The sequence below is a fragment of the Schistocerca gregaria genome, chromosome X (assembly GCF_023897955.1).
Source record: "Schistocerca gregaria isolate iqSchGreg1 chromosome X, iqSchGreg1.2, whole genome shotgun sequence".
NCBI classification, from domain to species: domain Eukaryota; kingdom Metazoa; phylum Arthropoda; class Insecta; order Orthoptera; family Acrididae; genus Schistocerca; species Schistocerca gregaria.
The window spans coordinates 346,895,649-346,916,191 of record NC_064931.1 but is presented as its reverse complement, the minus strand read 5'-3'; the positions used below and the strand labels follow the sequence as shown (position 1 = coordinate 346,916,191).

At 37.1% G+C, this 20,543-nt stretch overlaps 1 protein-coding gene across 4 annotated transcripts in view; it reads right to left on the bottom strand.

Moving 5' to 3' along the window:
* Nucleotides 1-12,638: 12,638 nt before the first annotated feature.
* Nucleotides 12,639-20,543, bottom strand: part of LOC126298523 (nipped-B-like protein) — a 362,304-nt gene continuing 354,399 nt past the window's right edge. For all 4 annotated transcript variants that reach the window (XM_049989881.1, XM_049989883.1, XM_049989880.1 and 1 more), the window contains exons 31-34: nucleotides 18,673-18,905; nucleotides 18,413-18,587; nucleotides 18,158-18,328; nucleotides 12,639-13,849 (exon numbers count right to left, since the gene is read on the bottom strand). In XM_049989881.1, coding sequence (XP_049845838.1) covers nucleotides 13,664-13,849; nucleotides 18,158-18,328; nucleotides 18,413-18,587; nucleotides 18,673-18,905 — 765 coding nt within the window. In that variant the 3' untranslated portion in view covers nucleotides 12,639-13,663. The remainder of the gene's footprint in view (nucleotides 13,850-18,157; nucleotides 18,329-18,412; nucleotides 18,588-18,672; nucleotides 18,906-20,543) is intronic.

The window sequence follows — 20,543 nt, the reverse complement described above, 5'->3', positions numbered from 1 at the left end:
CACATTGTCAATGAAATGTGGCTACTGCATTTCATGCTGAAATTAAAGTAGCAGAGTATGGTGTGGAAACATATGGTTCGCATGTGACAAAAAATTTCATTCAGTGCCATCTGTTGGGAAAAATGATGTTAATGGTCTTCTGGGATAGCGGTGGACTGTTCCTGCTGGATTCCATGTCACAAGCTGCGATCATCAATGTCAGTAATTATTGTTCCACAGTCCCCCTTGTGGGCTGCCATCAGGAAAAAAATGCCAAGGGATTTTCGATGTTGACAACATCATTATCCTTCATGACAATGCAAGACCATGTGTTGCAGTCAAAACTGCCAGTAAGCTCCCGTCATTGGACTAGGAGAGTGTGGACCATCCACCATAGAGATTTCCACATTTTCAGTCTGCTGAAGAATTTCCTGGCAGGACAATGATTCATGTGCAACAATGAAGCCAAAACAGCAGTCTGATGGTGGTTCCACTGTCAGCCAGATGAATTCTACCACAGGAGCATCCCAAATTTAGTGCTGCGCTGGGACAAATATCTGAATCGGTGTAGGGACTTTGTGGAAAAGTAGTGCAAGGTGCATTGAATGGTAAATATATTTGTAATTACTTTTATGTAACTTATTTTGGCTAGTAAAAATAGGGATAAGGACTCTCATTTGACTTGTACATAGAAAAACTCATTTCCTCATATTAGTTCTACATGTGTGACATGCTAGAGTCTAACCCTCTTTATTGAATTTCTCTAATCCTGTGGCCACGTGGTGCTCAAATAGGCACAGGATGTCTTTCTTTTCAGAGCTCTCTAAATCTGCCAAACACACAAGAAGCTCTTCTGCTTTATTTCTCAGTCCTCCAGCATTCTGATGAAATAAGCTAACCTTGCTTTTCTAAGCAGTCTTAAGCATTTCGTGGGGCTCTTCTGTTCTTTCATAACAGGGTTCCTGAATCCTTATTCTAACCTAAATACGGTACCTCTCCAACATAATTAACCACAGGTTCTGTGTTATGGTTGCCTCCTGTATATTACCTGCAAGAAGCTCAGCCAACCTATCTTTCTCTCTCCTGTTCAGGTGTAGGCCATTTCTCACATATCCCCATCTACCAGTGTAGCAACAGGCACTGCTCTCATATGATATTTCATTTCAATCAGCAGCAGTCTGCTCAACTCAGTGTTCACACTGCTCACAGCAGCATTATCCCACGGCTGGTCATGATGCTGCAGGACATCCAAAAAAACTCACATTTATGTGTGTAGTTGCTAATCCTATTTCATCCAGATTACTCCTGATGCTGTAATTACTGTCTTTAGCCAGGCTGTTCCCTGCTCCAACTACTACAATAACCTGATCCTCTTTGCCAAAATCTTTACACATATTCCCTATGTCCTCTTGTCACCTGGCTAAGGCTACCAGTTGGCTTCACAATACTTGTGACCTGGTGACGTGTTTCTAATTTGTCTTGTGCCATCTGGCCCCCCATGGCTATTAGCTAGGAGCAAAACATTTTTCATTCTATTCTCTTTTGATACTGACCCAAACTTAGTTTCTTTGTTTAAAGTCTGCTGCACCTTACTGTGACCTACCACTGGATGAGGTTCCTCTCCTATTTCAGGTACCACGTCAAACTTACTATATATTGTCAGCTCAAATGTAGATGGAGAAGACCCCATTTCTCTTTGCTCAGTGCTTGTTTTCTTTACCCAGTTCCCACAATCTTTTTCCTCTCTTCAACCTCTCTAGTTCAAATATCATGTAACCTAATTCAGCCTGAAGGGCCTAAATCTTTGCCTCCTGTTCAGTGATTCTCTTTTACACAGCCTACAGCACCATGGGAGATCCTCATTGAGATCCCCATCCAATTCCCCACAACAGTCACCCCAATGGAATTCCAAACTACAATATATACATAACACTCTCATCCTGACTACCCTATGGCAACAGTCACATTTACCACAGATTGCAACATAGAATAAATGCTTAAAAATAGAATTAAATCATGCAACACACTTTACACTGCACAAATTTTTGTTGTTAATGGGCTGCAAAAATTAGGCCTGTAGGTTAGCACTTCTGGTGTATGATATAATGTCAAAATGAATTACTTTCACTTAAAACAAGAACTCAACACTCACTTAACTGCTGTGTCTATTAATTAATTTCTGCACAATAAAATATAACTTTTAATCACTACTTATCATGCTTATTACTCGACATTAGAAAATGTTTACTATCGGTAGAACATGGACTACTTGCATCATGTGATTTTACATGATAATTTAAATACAATATCTCAGATGACAAGATGTTCACTTGCCTGGCTGAAGGAGATATAAAGGAACAAACTTACATGTAAAATATGCTTCATATAATCATTTTACTGTAAGAAAATTTTCTATTTGTAACTGTGTTCTGTGATTAGTCTGAACTTGTCTTCATGGCCCCTATGGTAGTGATGTATAGAGACTGTAAAACATTCTCAGATTCCTCACTCAGCATTGGTTCTTGTAAGCAGACTTTCACAGAATAGTCAGCAACTGTTTCTAAGTGTCTGCCAGTTCCAATTTTTTGGCATATCTGTAATACTCTCCCATGGGTCAACCAAATTTGTGACCATTCACACTGCACTCCTTTGTATATATTCAGTATCCCCAGTTAGTCTTATCTAGTAAGGGTCCCACATGTATGAGCAGTGGTCTGCGATGTCTTGCTGCACGTATGATTTGTAAGCAGCCTCTTTTGATGACTGACTGCATTTTCTCAGTATCCTACACATGAACCAAAGTGTCACTGGCTTGACTTATGACTGAACATGTTTCATCGTCACGTTTCACATCTTTGCAAGTTGTTACACCCAGGTCTTTGCACAGGGTGGGTAAAATGGAATTGGCCTGGAAAATATTTATAATACTGGCATGGTATTGGCCCTTTTTTTATTGACCAGAATAATTACCAATAACAGAAAATGCTGGAAACCATGATTTTGATGTACCAATAATTTTCAGTCCCAAAAAGTCTAATTTGGAGTTCGATTTAGTGATGTGTGTTAACAGGGACTGTAAAGGAAGATGATAAACAGTGCTCCAGCAGCAGTCCTTTCCCCTCACTTCCACCATCTTGTATGCTACCCTGCCCCACGTCGTCTGCTACCACCATGTAGCAGTACTACTCAGTCACTGCTGGAGTACTAGTTATTCTTCACATTTTGCAGTCCCTGTGAAAACACGTCACTTAACTGAATATCACATTAGATTAATTTGGAACCACTCTATATGTTTCGTGCAACATCCAGTGTCAATGGAAAATATTGGTTTGTTTTCCAGTACAAACAAAATGACATTTAAAGTAGAATTTTATATGCCCGTTCAATAGAGTGGTCCCAGTTCAGCAGTATGTTTTAACAGGGACTGTAAGAGATGAAGAATAACTAGTACTCCAGCAGTATCTGTTTGGACTGTTCCCATTTATGCATTGCAAAACCAAAACTGCAAATATCTGCTAAAACACCAGAGAAAATGTGCCAATGAAAAAATATTTATATTACCTCATACTAATCGGGGTTTTCTGTAAAAATGACAAATTATTTCTATTCAGGAATTATTTCTCTGTAGTGTATAAGTAGTTGTCAAAGAGAAACATCTTTAATAGGCACTTGAAAACACACCTGCTATCTGACAGATATGCTATTTCAATAGGTAGATTGTCAAAGAGATCTATAGCTGCATATTTCACGCCTTTCTGTACCAAAGTTAGATTCTTTAAAGGATCTCTAATACTTTATAAAAAAAATGCATAGGTGGATAAATTTACTGTAAGGGTGTGGTTAATATTCCCAGCTGCTTAAGAGATATGCCTGCAAAATATGTGTGTGTACACCCAACACATAATTCTAATTACTTTCTTTTGTGCAGCGAATACTTTTTCCCTAACTGAGAAGTTACCCCCAAATATTATCTCAGAATAATTCAGTGAAAGAAAACGGCCAAAATTTGTTAACTTACTGACTTCTATATCCCCAAAGTCGGCAATCATTCGAATGGCAAAAGTAGCTTGATCTATACATTTTAGTAGTGTTTGATTTGTGACTGTAGCACTGGCACACCATACTGGTACCTCTGTTGCTCTGCTGAAAAAAAGAATTAAAAGTGCAGATTTTGAGATAAGGTGTGATCAAGCTTTTGGCATGGTTGAAGCAATGTAAAAGTTTTATTCACACTTTTGAAATGCTCAGAAAAGCATTAAAATAACATTTTAATAAGTCTAAGCTTGAACACATCCCCTGGAAGGTCACAGTACCAGAACCTCCTTTTTTTGCGAATCAAGCATTGTGTTCTATCATGTCCAATTACAGTTTTCCAATTTAACTTTTCATCAACGTGTACACCTAAAAACTTAGAACTTTACACCCTGTTTATTACGTCATGTTGGTATAGTATGTTAATAGGAAATGGGATATTCTTGACAGTACAACACTAGATGAGTGTGTGGTTTTTTTTTTCCCCCTCCTCTTCAAAGTTTAAGGCTCCCCCAATTATGAAAAACTAGTGAGTAATTTTCTTAAAATCATTATTTCTTATTTTCTCTGTTGATGCTTCTTTACTCTGCTTCACAAGAATGCTTGTATCGTCTGCAAACAGGACTAATTCTGACTCCTGATTCAAATAAAATGGCAAGTTATGAACATAAAACAAGAACAGAACTGGGCCAAGATGAAAATTCCACTGTAATTTCTCCCCACACAGATGGTGTGTCTTACTTTGTTTTATTCAAATAACCTAGGATAACTTCCTGTGTTTTGTTTCTTAAGGGCAGTACGGATGGCGGAATTAGTCAAAAAAAGACATTTTCGGATTATTATCTCATTAATATTTGATCTCTCCTGAATAATTTGATGAATTTTTGTCGAAAAATTCCAATAGGAAGTGTAGTTTTTATCATTTCAAAAGTTAATAGTGCATGTGTAAAATTATCCAGTCGTTCTACACTGACTTGCGCAAGTATCTCTATCTCTTGAACTATTCAATCTAGAAGGCTCTGGTTTTCAGCCATTTATTCCTTGAAATCAAGTTAATGTTTGTGTTAAGAGGTTGGACGCACTGTGTAAACAGAAATGGCAGTATAGCACATGCATTTTGTTTATTTACTGTTTGGTTGTCATGTTTCATAAGTTTTGAACTGAAAACGTAGTGGTTTGGTGTGTTGTTATAAGTTCTTATACCTCTTTTCAAGATGACGAAAAGAAAGGGTTGTTTTAAGAAGCGACGTTTCCATGGAAATCAGCATATCACAAAATTTGAATCCAGTGTTGATCCTGAAATAGATTTTTCACAGACCCGTGATAAGGACACACCTACTAGTGCTTCGAAGAGGAAACTTTGAGACCATGAGCATTTATTTATTGGCAAAGATCAAAATAGTTTAGGTTATGTTCTTTTAGATTTGAGTGTGTTAGGACAAGTTTTGCAAGATGCTGTGTCACATAAGGTTTGTGCTGGGCAAACAGACTTGATATTCATTGCGAAATTTCCAGGCTCTCGACATCATTTTGGACTTCTGAAAAATGCAAGAATGACTTGTTTGAGAGCAATGTTAGATTTCTGTATGGAATGAGGTGCATTGGGAAAGGATTGACTGTAGCTGAAGTATTATGTGCAACACTGAACTTGCCAAACCCACCAACCAGATCAAGTAAGTACACAGAAGTAATTGGTGAATGTGTCAAATCTGTTGCTGTTGCTTCTATGAAAGCTGCTGCTAAAGAAGCAGTAGAATTAAATAACACAGCAGACTTATCTGTGGCAGTTGATGGCACATGGCAGAAGAGAGGTCACACATCAAAAAATACAGTTGCAACTGTCACTAGTGTTGACACAGGTAAAGTTTTAGACATTGAAATGCTAACTAAATACTGTTGTCAGTGTAAATCAGTTGATGAAACAAGTTAAAGCCATAAAACAAATTGTGCTAAGAATTATGAGGGAACTAGTGGAGTTATGGCAGCAACTGCAGTTGTTTCTATGTTCAGACATTCACAACAGGAGAGAGGTGTGTGTTATACTGAGTATGGTGATTCAAAAGCTTGCAAATCAGTAGTGGAAAGCCAACCTTATGCTAATAAACAGATGGTTAAGATTAAATGTGTGAGCCACCTTCAGAAACGGATGGTAACACGTCTCCAAAAATTGAAGAAGACAAAAGGGAAAGAAAAGTTATCAGATGGAAAGACTCTTAAATGGTAAAGGAAGACTTACAGACAAAAACATTGATGAACTCCAGCATTATTATGGAATGGCAACAAGAAACAACACACATGACCTACAAGGGATGAAACGAGCAGTGTGGGCTACATTCTTCCACAAATCTTCCACTGATGATACACCTATACATGGTCTTTGTCCACCTGGTGCTGATTCATGGTGCAAGTACCAAAAAGCTCAGGCAGCAGGTAGCAAGGAACAATTTAGGCACAAAAATAGCATACGTCTGCAGTGATGGAAGCTATTAAACCAATATATAGGGAATTAGCTCATCCTGACCTCCTTTCCAAATGTCTCCATGGTCGAACACAAAACCCAAATGAGTTTTTCAATAATGTAATTTGGACCCGCATACCAAAAAATGCCTTTTTAGGAAGGAAAACTCTATGCTTGGGTGTTTGTGATGCTGTGATAACGTTTAATGATGGTATAAAGGGAAGAACTGGGGTAATAGAGGAACTTGGTATCACTCCAGGTGCCAACACACTGCAAGCCTTTCAGCAAATGGATCAACTTAGGATCATGAAAGCCCAACATGCAGCAGAGGAAATGATTAAAGAAGCAAGAGGCAGGAAAAAAAAGGAAGCTTCTAGGTTTGCAGGATAGTCAAGCACGGGATCCAGATAATGCTGATTATGGGCCTGGCTGTTTCTAGAAGCTGGCATGCCTCCATGTGTAAGTTAATATCAAATAAAATGTTTGAACTTGATTTGATAGAAATGACATTTTTAAAATTATTTGACCCATTATCTCAGGAACTATTACAGATACATATATCTAATTTTATACTACGTTACCACGTAGTATACTGCAGCTACTGAACCTCCCAAAACATCTCTCTCTCTCTCTCTCTCTCTCTCTCTCTCTCTCTAATGGTTTTTTACTTACGGAAGAAAAACTGGACTTTTAAAACAAAATATTGAAGAACATTTTAAAAAATCATAACTAGCTAATTATTTCTCTGTACATTTCTATTCCGGTTCAGTAATCAGAAAAGGAGTGATACTACACATCCCAAAAATTTCAGATCTCTATCTGTCACAGGTTCTGAGATAATGGGTCATCAATATTGCAAATTTGACACTGTGGGTATAGGATGTACATACTCCACTTAAATAAGAAGCAAACCAGGCATGTGCTGAACTATGTATTCCTTAAAAATGTATTTTCTCTAAAAGAATATTGATGTTTAGACAATCTAACACCTTCAGTAAGCCACAAAAGATATAAACTGGCTGTATTTTATCATTTACAGATTTTATTATGTGCTCAGTAAAAGTATAAATAGGAGATTCAGTAGAATGGGCCTTCTGAAACTCTCACTGCGATTGGTTAAGTGTTCCATTACCACACAGGTAGGTGACAATCTTGGAATACATTACCTTCTCAAAAAGTTTAGAAAATTATGTAAGGAGTGACACAGAGTAGTTACTGATACCTGTGGGGTCACCTTTTGTATAGTGAGACCAAACAATGGCAAATCTGCCATGCTGTTGATCAGAAAACAGAAAAAAATAGTTAATTTCTGAACTGGCTATTAATAGTAATGTGTGCTCAAGAAAGGGGCAGTTGGCACTTGCATATTTATGAGGGACAAACATTTGCCAAATGGTGATGAACTATGAAAATATTTGTAAGAATTTCAAGATGGTGAGAAATAAAAATGAAAATCACATGAATGAAGACACAAAAACAGACAGTGATAGAGAACCTCATTCTCAGATGTGTTGTTGTGTTGAAGAAATAGACAAGGAGGAAAATTTCTTTAGTATTTTTTATGCAGATAAGATAGAATTGATTGCATTAAATATGCTGGGGCTGGAACATTTATTCAATTGTCTAATTTTGAAACTATGAGTAACAAGTGTACATTGATGTTCATGTGATCAAACTTCATCACAATTTCAATTATTACCATTAAATGTGCAGTAATCATAGCTATAATGGTGAATAGGACCGAAAAATTGGTAAGTCACATCTGCTCTGCTGGCCATGGGTTAGTGGAAATTACACCTAGTTAGCTGTATCAGCTGAAACAAATTACTGAGGACACAGAAGTCATGAGTTGAGTGGTGTGATAGACACACTTATCAGTTTTGCCTGCGCCTAACACTGTCTGCACATTTCACTGCCATAGAGAACGTGTTTGATTCCTGACTCTGTCAAGAATTTTCCCTTTTTCATTAAATGGCAATATATATCAATTTCTTTTTGGTCTCAATCAGATACAAAATGAGGCACAGTTTGCTGCTGTACAAATCTTTCCAGAGGTGGATGATAAAAAAAATGCAAGTAGGTGCCACTGACATTCTGACAATTATCCCATTCTGTCAGTGAACTTTCTTGGCTCAAAGAGAAACTGCTGTGGATCATAAACAATAGGTTATTTTCAGTTGCTTGTGGGAACACACTGTATACTACACACGTCACTGGCTGCAGGAGGACTGGTACAGATAAAGCATACAAGTGAGTGGATGATGTGGCAGTTCTAGTCTCAGGGGAACAAAAGAATAAAACGTGACAAAACAATGTCTTATGCAACTTAGGTAGTAGGCTAACACAGGTATGCAACAGTATGCACAGCTTTACATACTGGAGATCCTACAAGAAAATGCATACATATTTTGACTGCTTGTCACCTTCAATGCATGCACAATTTTATTCTACAGTTGTGAGCTCCAGGACAAGTTCTATCGTGAAACTTTAGCCAGGCACTCATAAATCTTCTCCGAAAGTAACTATCATGATCGCACAGTCTAGACATTCACATAAAAAAAATTAATTGTGTCATCAATAAATGTTGTTTGAATAGATTGTTCACCACTAAAGTCACACATTACAGTCTGTCATAAGCAGACTCTAGTATTAGCGCTGAAAAAGTACCTGTTGGCTATATCAAGTTTCAAACAAATTCTATGTCCCATGTTACATGGTGTTCTGAATCAAAATGAGTTCTCATTCCTTTCTATGGATCTGCAAACACACTGATGTTTATTTCATCTGCACAAAATCTGAAGTAATTCTTTTTTACATTCAGTTTTCTCAGAGCAGCATGGTGACTGCATCAACAAAAACGACAACTTGACACCTTAATATTGTCACACTAACTTTCAGCAATATGAGAAACAGTACTGCCCATACAATAACCCAAAATCAGCTTATCTGGCATGGTCCCTAATAATGTGTTTTTACATCTACATTTACATACATATTCCAGAAGCCACCATATGGTACATGGCAGAGGATACCTTGTACCACTACTAGTAATTTCCTTTCTGGCTCCACTCATAAAAACAGCAAGGGAAAAAGTCTATCTATACATCTATACACCTCCATGGGAGCCCTAATTTTTTCTTATCGTCATGGCCCCTCTGCAAAATATACATTGACTGCAGTAGAATCATTTTGCAGCTAGCTTCAAATGCCTATTTTCTATATAGTATTCCTTGGGGGGGGGGGGGGGGGGGGATGGAGGGGTGGACTCCTTCCCTCCATGGATTCCCTTTCGAGTTCATGACGGATCAACATAGTACTTAAATGTTAAGTGGACCTTCCAGTAACAAATGTAACAGCACACCTCTAAATTGCTTCGATGTCTTCCTTCAATCCAGCATGGTGGGAATCCCAAGCATTCGAACAGTACTAAAGTATGGGTCGAGGGCACTTTGAAAAGTTCTCGGAATCACCACAAGAGGTCAGTACTAGTGCAATGAGTTGTTCATGTGGTATGCATTGGACTGTTGCCTGTAAACACGTGCCACATCAGTGCTCTTCCAAGAGAGCTATGGCGGTGTCTGTTGTTGTACCTGCGTAGTAATTTGCGAAGATGGAAAAAAAATTGAGGTTCGAGCAGTGATTAAGTACTCCGTAAGAAAGGTATAAAAGCAAATGACATTCATGCCATTCAACTGTTGGCAAGCGGACAAATTAGTTTACATTTGGTTGGGAGAGCTTAGATGATGATCCACACAGTAGTTAGCCAAGATGTGTTGCTACTCCAGAAATCGTTGCAAAAGTGCACAAAATGATCATGGAGGATAGCTGACTGAAAGTGCTTGAAACTGCCCATGCTTGCCAGATGTCATCTGCAAGGGTACACCACATTTTAACTGTCCCATTTCATATTGCTTTGCAATGTTGTATTAGTTGTGGTCTTCAGTCTGAAGACTGATGTGATGCAGCTATTGATGCTACTCTATCCTGTGCAAGCCTCTTCATCTCCATACAACTACAACACAATATTGTGTTTGAACAATACATGTTTTTTTTCTTATAGTCATCTGCATTAACTTACATTTTCCTACATTTAAAGCAAACTGTCATTCATCACACTAAATAGAAATTCAATCTAAGTCCTTCTGTACCCTCCTACAGCCAGCCAATGACAATTTCCCATATACTACGGCATTATCAGCAAACAACCACAGACTGCTCCTCCCCCTGTCTGACAATTCATTTATGTATATAGAGAATTACCAGCCCTGCCACACTTCCCTGGGGCACTCACTGATGAAGGACAATGGACAGGGTTTTATTACTTTGTGTTTGTTTATACTGGTGCTTCAGTAAATGTGTGTTTCAGTCAGTATCAGCAATGCTTAAAACACACACACACACAAAGATCTGTGAAATGTGTATCTGTCATAGGTGTATCATTAAGCTTAATGTGCATTCACAACCTCACCACAAGACCAAAGTTCATGCACACTACATTAGTATAACACGAAAGACTTAATATAATGGAAGAATTTTACAAAACATATTGAAATATGTAAGGGCAAATAAATTCATTTTATTGAGTGTAGGCTTTGTGGTTAATTCCTTGGGAATATACCTGCAGCAATCGGAGGTAAATCTCATTCATTCATTCATTCATTCATCCATTCAGATGATGGTAATAAATATCAGGAGCCCATACTAATGAACAGCAGTACTTGGGTGTTTACTCATTTGTGTTGTCATAATATGTCACTCCATCTAATGATACCCAAAAATGATTAAAGTAGTTTATGGATAGTATCAAACGTATTTACGATTATGTCCAAACTTGTAAATTTAATTAACTTGTACATTGAAGTTTGCTCTGCAACATTTTAACAGAAAAATATTCATAAATCAAACAGTCTAACTATTTCGATATCACACAGCTCTCCTCAGGAGCATTTAAAGTGCCATCAATGTGACTTACAAGCCTTGCTGTTACACACTGCAGATAATGAGGTGATATATAAAATAATTAACAGATTATTCCAACAAAACAAGACAAGTTACAATAAAATGTCATTCTTACTGAAATACAGACTTTCACGATTAAATCATATATCAATTATATCACACAAATTCTCAGGCCATTATTCTAACTAAATTTTCTGCTATGAAATACCAATGTATCCTACATGAAGGAATACTTTAAAGACCCTTCAGTCATGTAACATTGTAATTTTATTAATAGGGATTAAACAACAAAATACAGTGTACTATAATAAATCTCACATTTTATTAAAAATGAATACATTCTTGAAATGTAGTCCATATGAGGTCATCAACTGATCAAATGTTTTATTGTGTAGAATATGGTTTATTTAAGCTTCAAAACACAATAAACTCTTTTACTCTCTGGCTTCTGTATGACCAACACTACACACCTTTACTGAAAAGATTTAATCAGTAAAATACAATAATGAATCACTGTTGTTGAAATTAACATTTTAGTCAATGACAGTGACATGAAAAGTATGGGTGACCAGCATATTAAAAACTATAATTTGTTAACTATAATATGAACAACATACTGAAATAACAAACACGATCATACCATCTGAAGGAGGTAACAGAAATATTATGGGGTTCTCTATGAAAACAAAGGGCCTGCCTGCTAGTAAAATATGATGTATCAAGTCCTGAAACTTATAATACTTGTAAACTAAACAAGGCAGAGGCTCCAAATTTTGCTGTGTGTACAGTAAATGAGTAACTGCAATTTGCCTCATCAAAAAGCCTGATGTTTCCATAACAGCTATTCATAGGCTGCATGTGTGTAAATTAAAATTTCTAAAAATACATAAATTCACATTGACTTTGTCTCTTGAATGTTCAGTAACACCACACCTGTCAAAAAATAGTATTCTGAAATGGTAATCAAATGTTTAAAAACTGCACGCAAGTATTATGGAAAACTTGATATTTAGTATCCACAATTGTCCTGTAATATCATACTGGCAAATTGGTTTACATTCTCTCAACAGCCTAAACATGAATTTACCTTGGTCTTTGATCTTTGCCGCCAAGAACTGAGAGGTTTAGGATAACGGGTTAAGGCCTGTGCTACACGCCAAACACATTCAAGTAAAATAATAATAAAAAAAAATTAACAAGGGGGCATATATACGAGTTCTATTCATTTTATTATGCCATTCTAAGGAAGAAACTAATATCAATAATAAATTAAATTCATGAAATTTTTGTTTCAAAATCACTAGCTAATACTTTTCAAAATGAATATTATTGATAGTACATGTTCATATCAGACAACAAAACATTTCCATCTCAAATTATAGAACTGTACATTTACGGATTTACCCAGTAGAGACTGACCGCAAGTAAAAATAATACAAGCAATGATTTTTAAAAAAAGTGGGGAAAAAAGGAATACATCACACTATGAAAGCTCTGATAGAATTTATGCCAGGTAATTAAAAAAAAAAAACTTCCTGGCTACTTTACAAACTTACAGCCATAGTTGGCTTTTGTAGAAGAATTTACACTTTTATAGATTTAAATATATATATATATACTTTTATATATATATATTTATATTTACACACCACACATCCATATACACACACAGACATATACACACTACACACATATACATGTATGCACGCATATGTACACTTGCTCGTGCATACATGAACACACTTTCACACACACCTTACTTTTGAAATAGGGTCTTTCTTTCCTAGAAAGAAGGGTCCCATGATTAAAAATATAAGGGCAGCTGTTGCAGAATATAGCAACAGCCACAATTTGACTCTTCATTTCATCTACCATATTGCTTAACACAATGATTTTTGTACCATCTGGAATAGTCGGCTGCTGTGCAGTCTTTAGTAGTGCACATGTTTGAAAAAGGTAAGTCAAATAAAATTTCAGTAAAAAATAATAAAACATACTCTGATATTTATATAGTCCTTTTTTTTAAAGAAACACATTTCCAGTTTTTAAATAAATTAACTTTTCACTTTCCAAGATACCTCAAATGAATTTGTGCTTGATAATAAATTAGTGAAACAGTCCGTTCATTGCACTTCGAAAGTTTTGCAAAAGTTCAGATGTGATAACACATCTTGTACACATTATCAGAAAAAACTGTCATCACTGTACACAACAATTTTTATTTTTTTTTATTTTTTACACAAGAAAATCAGGATCACTGTATTCATTATCACTATCATCATCAGCAATCTTCCGTCTCTTCTTTTTGTGCCTGTGTTTTTTATGCCGTTCTGTTTTGTGTGCTTTGTGAGCACGATGTGGCCGAGATTCTGGTGGTTTAGGAGGTACAATGGTTAACTTTGGTACCCTCTGTGGTGTTTCCTGAAACAACATTGTTGTAATAACAAGCATTCAGAAATCAAGGCGCTGCATTTATGTTGAATATCACTGCATGACACAAACATTACACAAAGATTGAGCAACTAGTAATGTTATTTCCATTTGACTGAATCACAGAAAGTTTCAAAACGTTAACTACTGCGTCTTAGACTGACCACTTTTTGACCTAAGAGAGGAACAGAGAGAACAGAAAAAGTATGTTTATTATATTTTACCAATGCTATGCATAGACAAATGAAGAAATAATATTAAAAATTGAAATACACAGTATTAATGTTCCATAATAATACTTATTTTATATTTTATTGTGAAAAAGCTTTTGGCTTTCTAGGTCATCACCAGACAACTGATTATGTATTTCAGGTTTTAATATTTTTCTGTTGCTCTAAGAACTAATGAAATATTCCATAAATGAATAAATAATACATTAAATTTTGACAGCCACTAAAAAGATAACTGCAAACAGTGATCACAACGGAACATAACGATTTCTCATATTGGATAGAGCACACAGGTGAAAGGTGAACCAGTTATGTTTTTGAATCATTGTGTAATTTTATCAAAAGAAAATGAAGTGTGAACATTTAAAAACAGTCACATTCTTAGACAACAAAATGTCATTCTTTCCAGAACAGATACTCGATTTTGGCTGGTAAGTCTTGAACACACAGTTAATGCATATACGAGTAGATGTCATCGAAACAACCAGAAATTTCATTGTGGCATGTCATTCTTACGTTTAACATTACGTGGTGGCTTTTGTACATTATTTACACATACTTTTGATATCAGATTGTGACTGAAAAACACCGTATACTACAAATTACTAATATTCATCCTAAATACAAAAGGGTGAAAGTAAGACAAATACCATTAATTTTCAGCTTTTCAGTTCACAGGTATTTTATGAGGCCACTGCATAATATAAACAGCAAAAGGTGTGAATTTCCACATTAACATCAGAGATAAATTCAAAGAAGGCCTTGTGACTATGAAAAAAAGGTATGACAAAATGCCATTTACTGTAACAGACGGACAGACAAACGGACAGATTTGAGAAAAGGAAAGTCAGATAGAATGAATACAGATGAACCTACATTTGTATCATTCATGCATTTGGGGGAAGGTTTTGACAGTGTAAACTGGAATACACTCAAATTCTGAAACTAGCTGAGATAAAATACAGGAAGCAAAATGTTATCTGCAACTTGCGCACAAACTTGGCTGCAGTTTCAAGACTGAGGATACAAAAAAGGAGGCAGTATTTTCAGAAGGGAGTGGGACAGGGCTCTAACTTATCCCTGATGTTATTTAGTCTGTATATTGAGTAAGCAGTAAAAGAAACTCAAGAGAAATTTGGGAACAGAACTAAAGTTCATTGAGAAGAAATAAAACTTTAACATTTGCTAATGATATTGTAATTCCAGCACATGGCAGAGGACTTAGATGATCAGATGACTGGAATGTATTAGGTTAGGAAGTGACTGCTACGTAGTAGATGAGTTTTACTATATGCTCAGCAAAATAACTGACAATGGCCGAAATAGAGATGGTATAAAATACGGACAAGCAACAGAATAGAGTGTGTTTATAAAAATGCAAAAAATTAATGTCTAATATAAATTTAAGTTTATGAAGGAGAAGAGAAGCTTTTGAAATGAAGTGCTACAGAAGATGCTGAAGATTAGATCGGCAGATAGGATAAGTAATGTAGGGATACTGAATGAAACCGGTGAAGAAAAAAGTTTATAGTACAATTTGACTAAAAGGAGAAATCCATCAATAGGACATATTCTGAGGCATTAAGGAATAGCCAACTGCTTATGGATAGAAGTGGGGGATGAGGAAAGGGGGAGCAAAAATTGTAGAGAAGATCAAGGCTTCACTACAGTAAGCAAATTCAAGCAGATGTGGGTTGCAATAGTTATGTGAAGATGAAGTGGCTCACACAGGATAAACTATCACGTAGAGCTGCATCAAAACAATCTCCAGACAGAAGAAGAAGAAGATGATCATGATTACCAAAGTAAAATTAACAGTAGATGAGGGAGGGACCAACCACAGCTATTGAAGTAACTTTACTCATATTTGCACAAAATCATTTAAAATAAATTAATAAAATGTAAATCAGAATGGCTATCCAAGGATATGTAACTAGTTCTCCCAAAAGGTTTCAAGAAGTGAAGGTCAAGTACCAGAGTCAACATGAAAGAGCATTAAGAAGAGAATGGCATCAACTTTAGCAAGTTTGGCCGCAACTAAAAATGGGTTGTTCATACACATCTTAAAAAGGTTTTGCACCACCTCATTTGAAACCTCACACTCAATACTCTTTTGAAGAAAGGGGCTATTTATGTACAGCCAACTGCATAACAGACAAAAGTAAACCTGCAATCTCAGTTCACTGTGTCATCTCCACAACATGCAGCTTGTGTAACTTGTTCAGTCTGTGAGCATGTCTCTAAGGGTAATTTCAAGGTTAGACCATGTTCACATTGACAATTTACAGCACGCTGGATTGTCAGCAGCATAGGTTGCCCACTGTACTGGCATATACCACACTGACATCATTCAAACTTCAATTCACTATCATGAGACATAAAAGTACTTTGTGGTGGTCACTCACAGTCAAGTTTCAAACTGTTTGAAACACAACACACTTTTAAGTAGTCTCCATGTCAGAGAAAAACATCTTGAGTTTTTACTTCACCTACGCAGCTCTCAGGGATGTAACACCATTACATTTTCACCAGTTTTTCTTTTCAAATTGTTCAAATGGCTCTGAGCACTATGAAACTTAACATCTGAGGTCATCAGTCCCCTAGAACTTAGAACTACTTAAACCTAACTAACCTAGGGACATCACACACATCCATGCCCGAGGCAGGATTCGAACTTGTGACTGTAGCAGTCTAGCAGTTTTTTTGCTGCGTGTAACGTTCATTATCCTGAAGAGCATCTGGATGTAACACTTTTCTTTGACAAGACGTATGACTAATAGAACAAAAATGCATAAAATTCCCGAAACTGTGCTGATTAAAACGTACAACCGTCACCTTAAAATGGAGTTACAACTCTAAGACTTTCACTCATGGGACATTCCATTTCAAAAATTGTTAGCGAGTTCTAAATTCAGAGATCCATAGTGTCAACAATGTGCCAAGAATACCACATTCCAGGCATTACCTCTCACAATGGACAATGCAGTGGCTGATGACTTTCACTTAATGACTGAAAACAGCAGTGTTTGTATGGAGTTGTTAGTGCCAACACACAAGCAACACTCATTGAAATAACCGCAGAAATCAATGTGGGATGTATGACAAACCCATCTGTTAAGACAGAGCAACAGAACTGGCATAACAGGGCTATAGCAGCAGACAACTGACCCAGGTGCCATTCCTAACAGCATGACCTTGCCTGCAGCATATACTTGGCCCTTGACAACTGGAAAACCATGGCCTCGTCAGACGAGTCCTGATTCCAGTTGGTAAGAGCTGATGATAGCGTTTGAGTGAAGCACAGACCCCATGAAGCCAAGGACCTGAGTTATCAACAAGGCATTATGCAAACTAGTGGTGGCTGCATAATAGTGCAGGCTGTGTTTACATGGAATGGACTGGACTGGATTCTCTGGTCCAACTGAACCAATCACTGACTGGAAATAGTTACATTTGACTACTTGCAGGCCATTTGCAGCCATTCAAGAACTTCATGTACCTATACAACGATGGAATTTTTACGGATGACGATATGCCATATCAAAGGCTGCAATTGTTGACAACTGGCAATTCCAATGACTGATTTTGCCACCCAGATCACCCGACATGAATCCCATTGAACATTTATCGGACATAATCGCAAGGTCAGTTCATAAACAAAATCCTGAAGTGGCAACACTTTCGCGGTTATGGATGGTTATAGAGGCAGCATAGCTCATTATTTCTGCATCGGACTTCCAACAACTTGTTGAGTCCATGCCATGTCAAGCCACTGCACTATGCCAGCCAAACTGCAGTCCAACACAATATTAGGAGGTATCTATGACTTTTGTCACCTTAATGTAAACAACCATGCAAATTTCAATATAGTTTCAGCTGACCTGCTTTATTTCCTTTATGTCTTCAGTAGACTGTGTACCTGGTTAAAAGGAAGTTTGAGGAAAAGATGGAGCAGGCTAACAAACTGTTTCTAGTACAGGTGAATACTAATGCTACAATGACCTTATGTAAATTGGCAACTACAGTTACTTTTCTTTATGACAAGAGTTTAACATTATAAATGCCATACCTTTACTTCTGACTGTGCTGTTTCAGTCTGTTGTGTCGTACGGTCAGTTCGATTTTCTTCGTTGTTTTCTTTGGCATCTTCTGCTGGTTTTGAAGATGATTTTGAAGTTGTTATACGGTCATCATCATCATCAGGATCTTCAGGATCGAATTTCAACATCATCTGCTTGAACTAGACAAAAAATTAACAATGTGAAGTAATGCATTAAACTCAACACCAGAGCATTTAAAAAAAAAGAAAGAAATTAAATCTTACATCCAAGTACTGCTCAATAAGAGCTCTTCTTGCTGTTTCATCGAGAACTGGTGGTGGTGAACCTTGTCTTAATTTCTGAAGTGTATTTTTAGGATCAAAATGTGACGCTGTCCGGCGATTGACAGTTTTTTCATATACTTTTGCAGACTCTGATGGAGAATATTGTGTTATTTTCCTGTAATAAAATTTACAAAATTAACCACAGTCTCAGTGCACTATGAAGGACGGTTATCCAATAAATGATACAGCTGAACACCTACGCATCACTGATTCCATACAGGTCTTTGAGGTGCTGTTTTAAAACAAGCAGCAGCAGGCAACCTTGAGATGCAGTTACACACTCTTGTAAAACTGTAGTATCCTCTGGAACTCTACTAAGAAGTGTGTCTTCATCTTCATCATCATCCTCCTCTTCATAGTAAACAGGAACTGCATTTCCTGTTTCTGGGTTCACTTTTGTGGCCTGAGGTTCATTATTATTTGGCAGGAGAGCCTAAAGAGGCAATTGTAAAATATTAATAATGTAACAAAAAGCAGAGAGAGAGAGAGAGAGAGAGAGAGAGAGAGAGAGAGAGAGAGAGAGAGGGGGGGGGGGGGGTAGGGGGGTAGGTGTATGCTGCACAGTAATTCTCAGAGAGAAGTTAATATTTTGCTGGAGACAAACCAGGTGACTAAGTAGGAAGACTCATGGGAACAGGTGGAAAAGAATAACGAGAGCAGGCACAACAAGATTAAGTCCACAGACAAAATATGGTCAACAATTATAGTAAGAGGGAAGCAATTTGGGGAGGGGGGGGGGGGTTAAAAAAAGGCGAGTTAAAAGAAAGTGAGAGGATCAGGAAGAAAATCAAAGACCTGGTAACTTAAATAACAATACAGAAGGAAACAAGGCTAGATTTTAATGTATTTCTACAAATAGCTGTCCATAAACTACAGCATGCATCATAAATGAAATAACATATAACAAAAAGTTGTACTGACCTCAATGGATTTGGAAAAACCAAATTGACAAACTGACTACCTAAAAGAATAAGTAAAAAATGCATTCCATGGAGCTGTGAGGAACTAGCCAAAACTGTATACACTGCAAGATTTGATTTTGCATGTCTTTATGTCTAATGTCTCAGAAGCTAAATAAAAGTGTTTTTGTAGTACCCCATTGGGAGGTAACTGCTTGCATCACTAAAAGGCAATATTTTTTCAGTGAACTGTATTGTGGCTGTCACTGGTCAGCCAATATCTACATCTACATACATACTTCACAAGCCACCGTACGACGTGTGGTGAAGGTTACCACATACCACTACTAGTCATTTGCTTTCCCGTGCCACTCTCAAACAGAGTGAGAGAGAAATGACTGTCTATACGCCTTTGAATGAGCCGTAATTTCTCTCATTTTACCTTCATGATGTTTACAAAAAATGTATGTTGATGGCAGTAGAACTGATCTGCAGCCTCAAATGCTGGTTCTCTAAGTTTCTGCAATAGCATCTCACAAAAAAGTGTCATCTTCTCTCAAGGGATTCCCATTTGAGTTCCCGAAGCATTTTTTTTGCATGCTGATCAAATCTAACAGTAACAAATCTTGCAGCATGCCCCTGAATTGCTTTGAGGTCTTCCTCTAAACCAACCTGGTGGGCATCCCAAACACTCAAGCAGTACTAAAGAATGGGCTGCACTAGCATTATATATGCTGTCTCCTTTATAGATGAGGTACACCTTCCAAAATTCTCCCACAAAATGAAGTCCTTCCCGACTATCAATTTGACATGCTCATTCCATTTCATATCACTTTGCAACCTTACACCTAGATATTTAATCACTGTGCTGTGTCAAGCAGCACATTATTAATGCTGTATTCAAACAATACAGGATTTGTTTTCCTAGTCATCCACATCAACCCAGATTTTGCTTCTATACTTATGTGAGAATGTTACAATATATCTTGCTGACAAACATAAAGCCAGTCTGCTGCTCCCTCATTGGCCGGCAGCCGACCCATGCCCTATCATTCCTGTCACACCCAACAGTGAGCGTTGACAACATTGTTACATGAAACACATAAGTACACCACTAGCCCCAATCTAGACTTTTACCATCTCCTGCAGATGTGTGTGCTATTGTTGAGAAT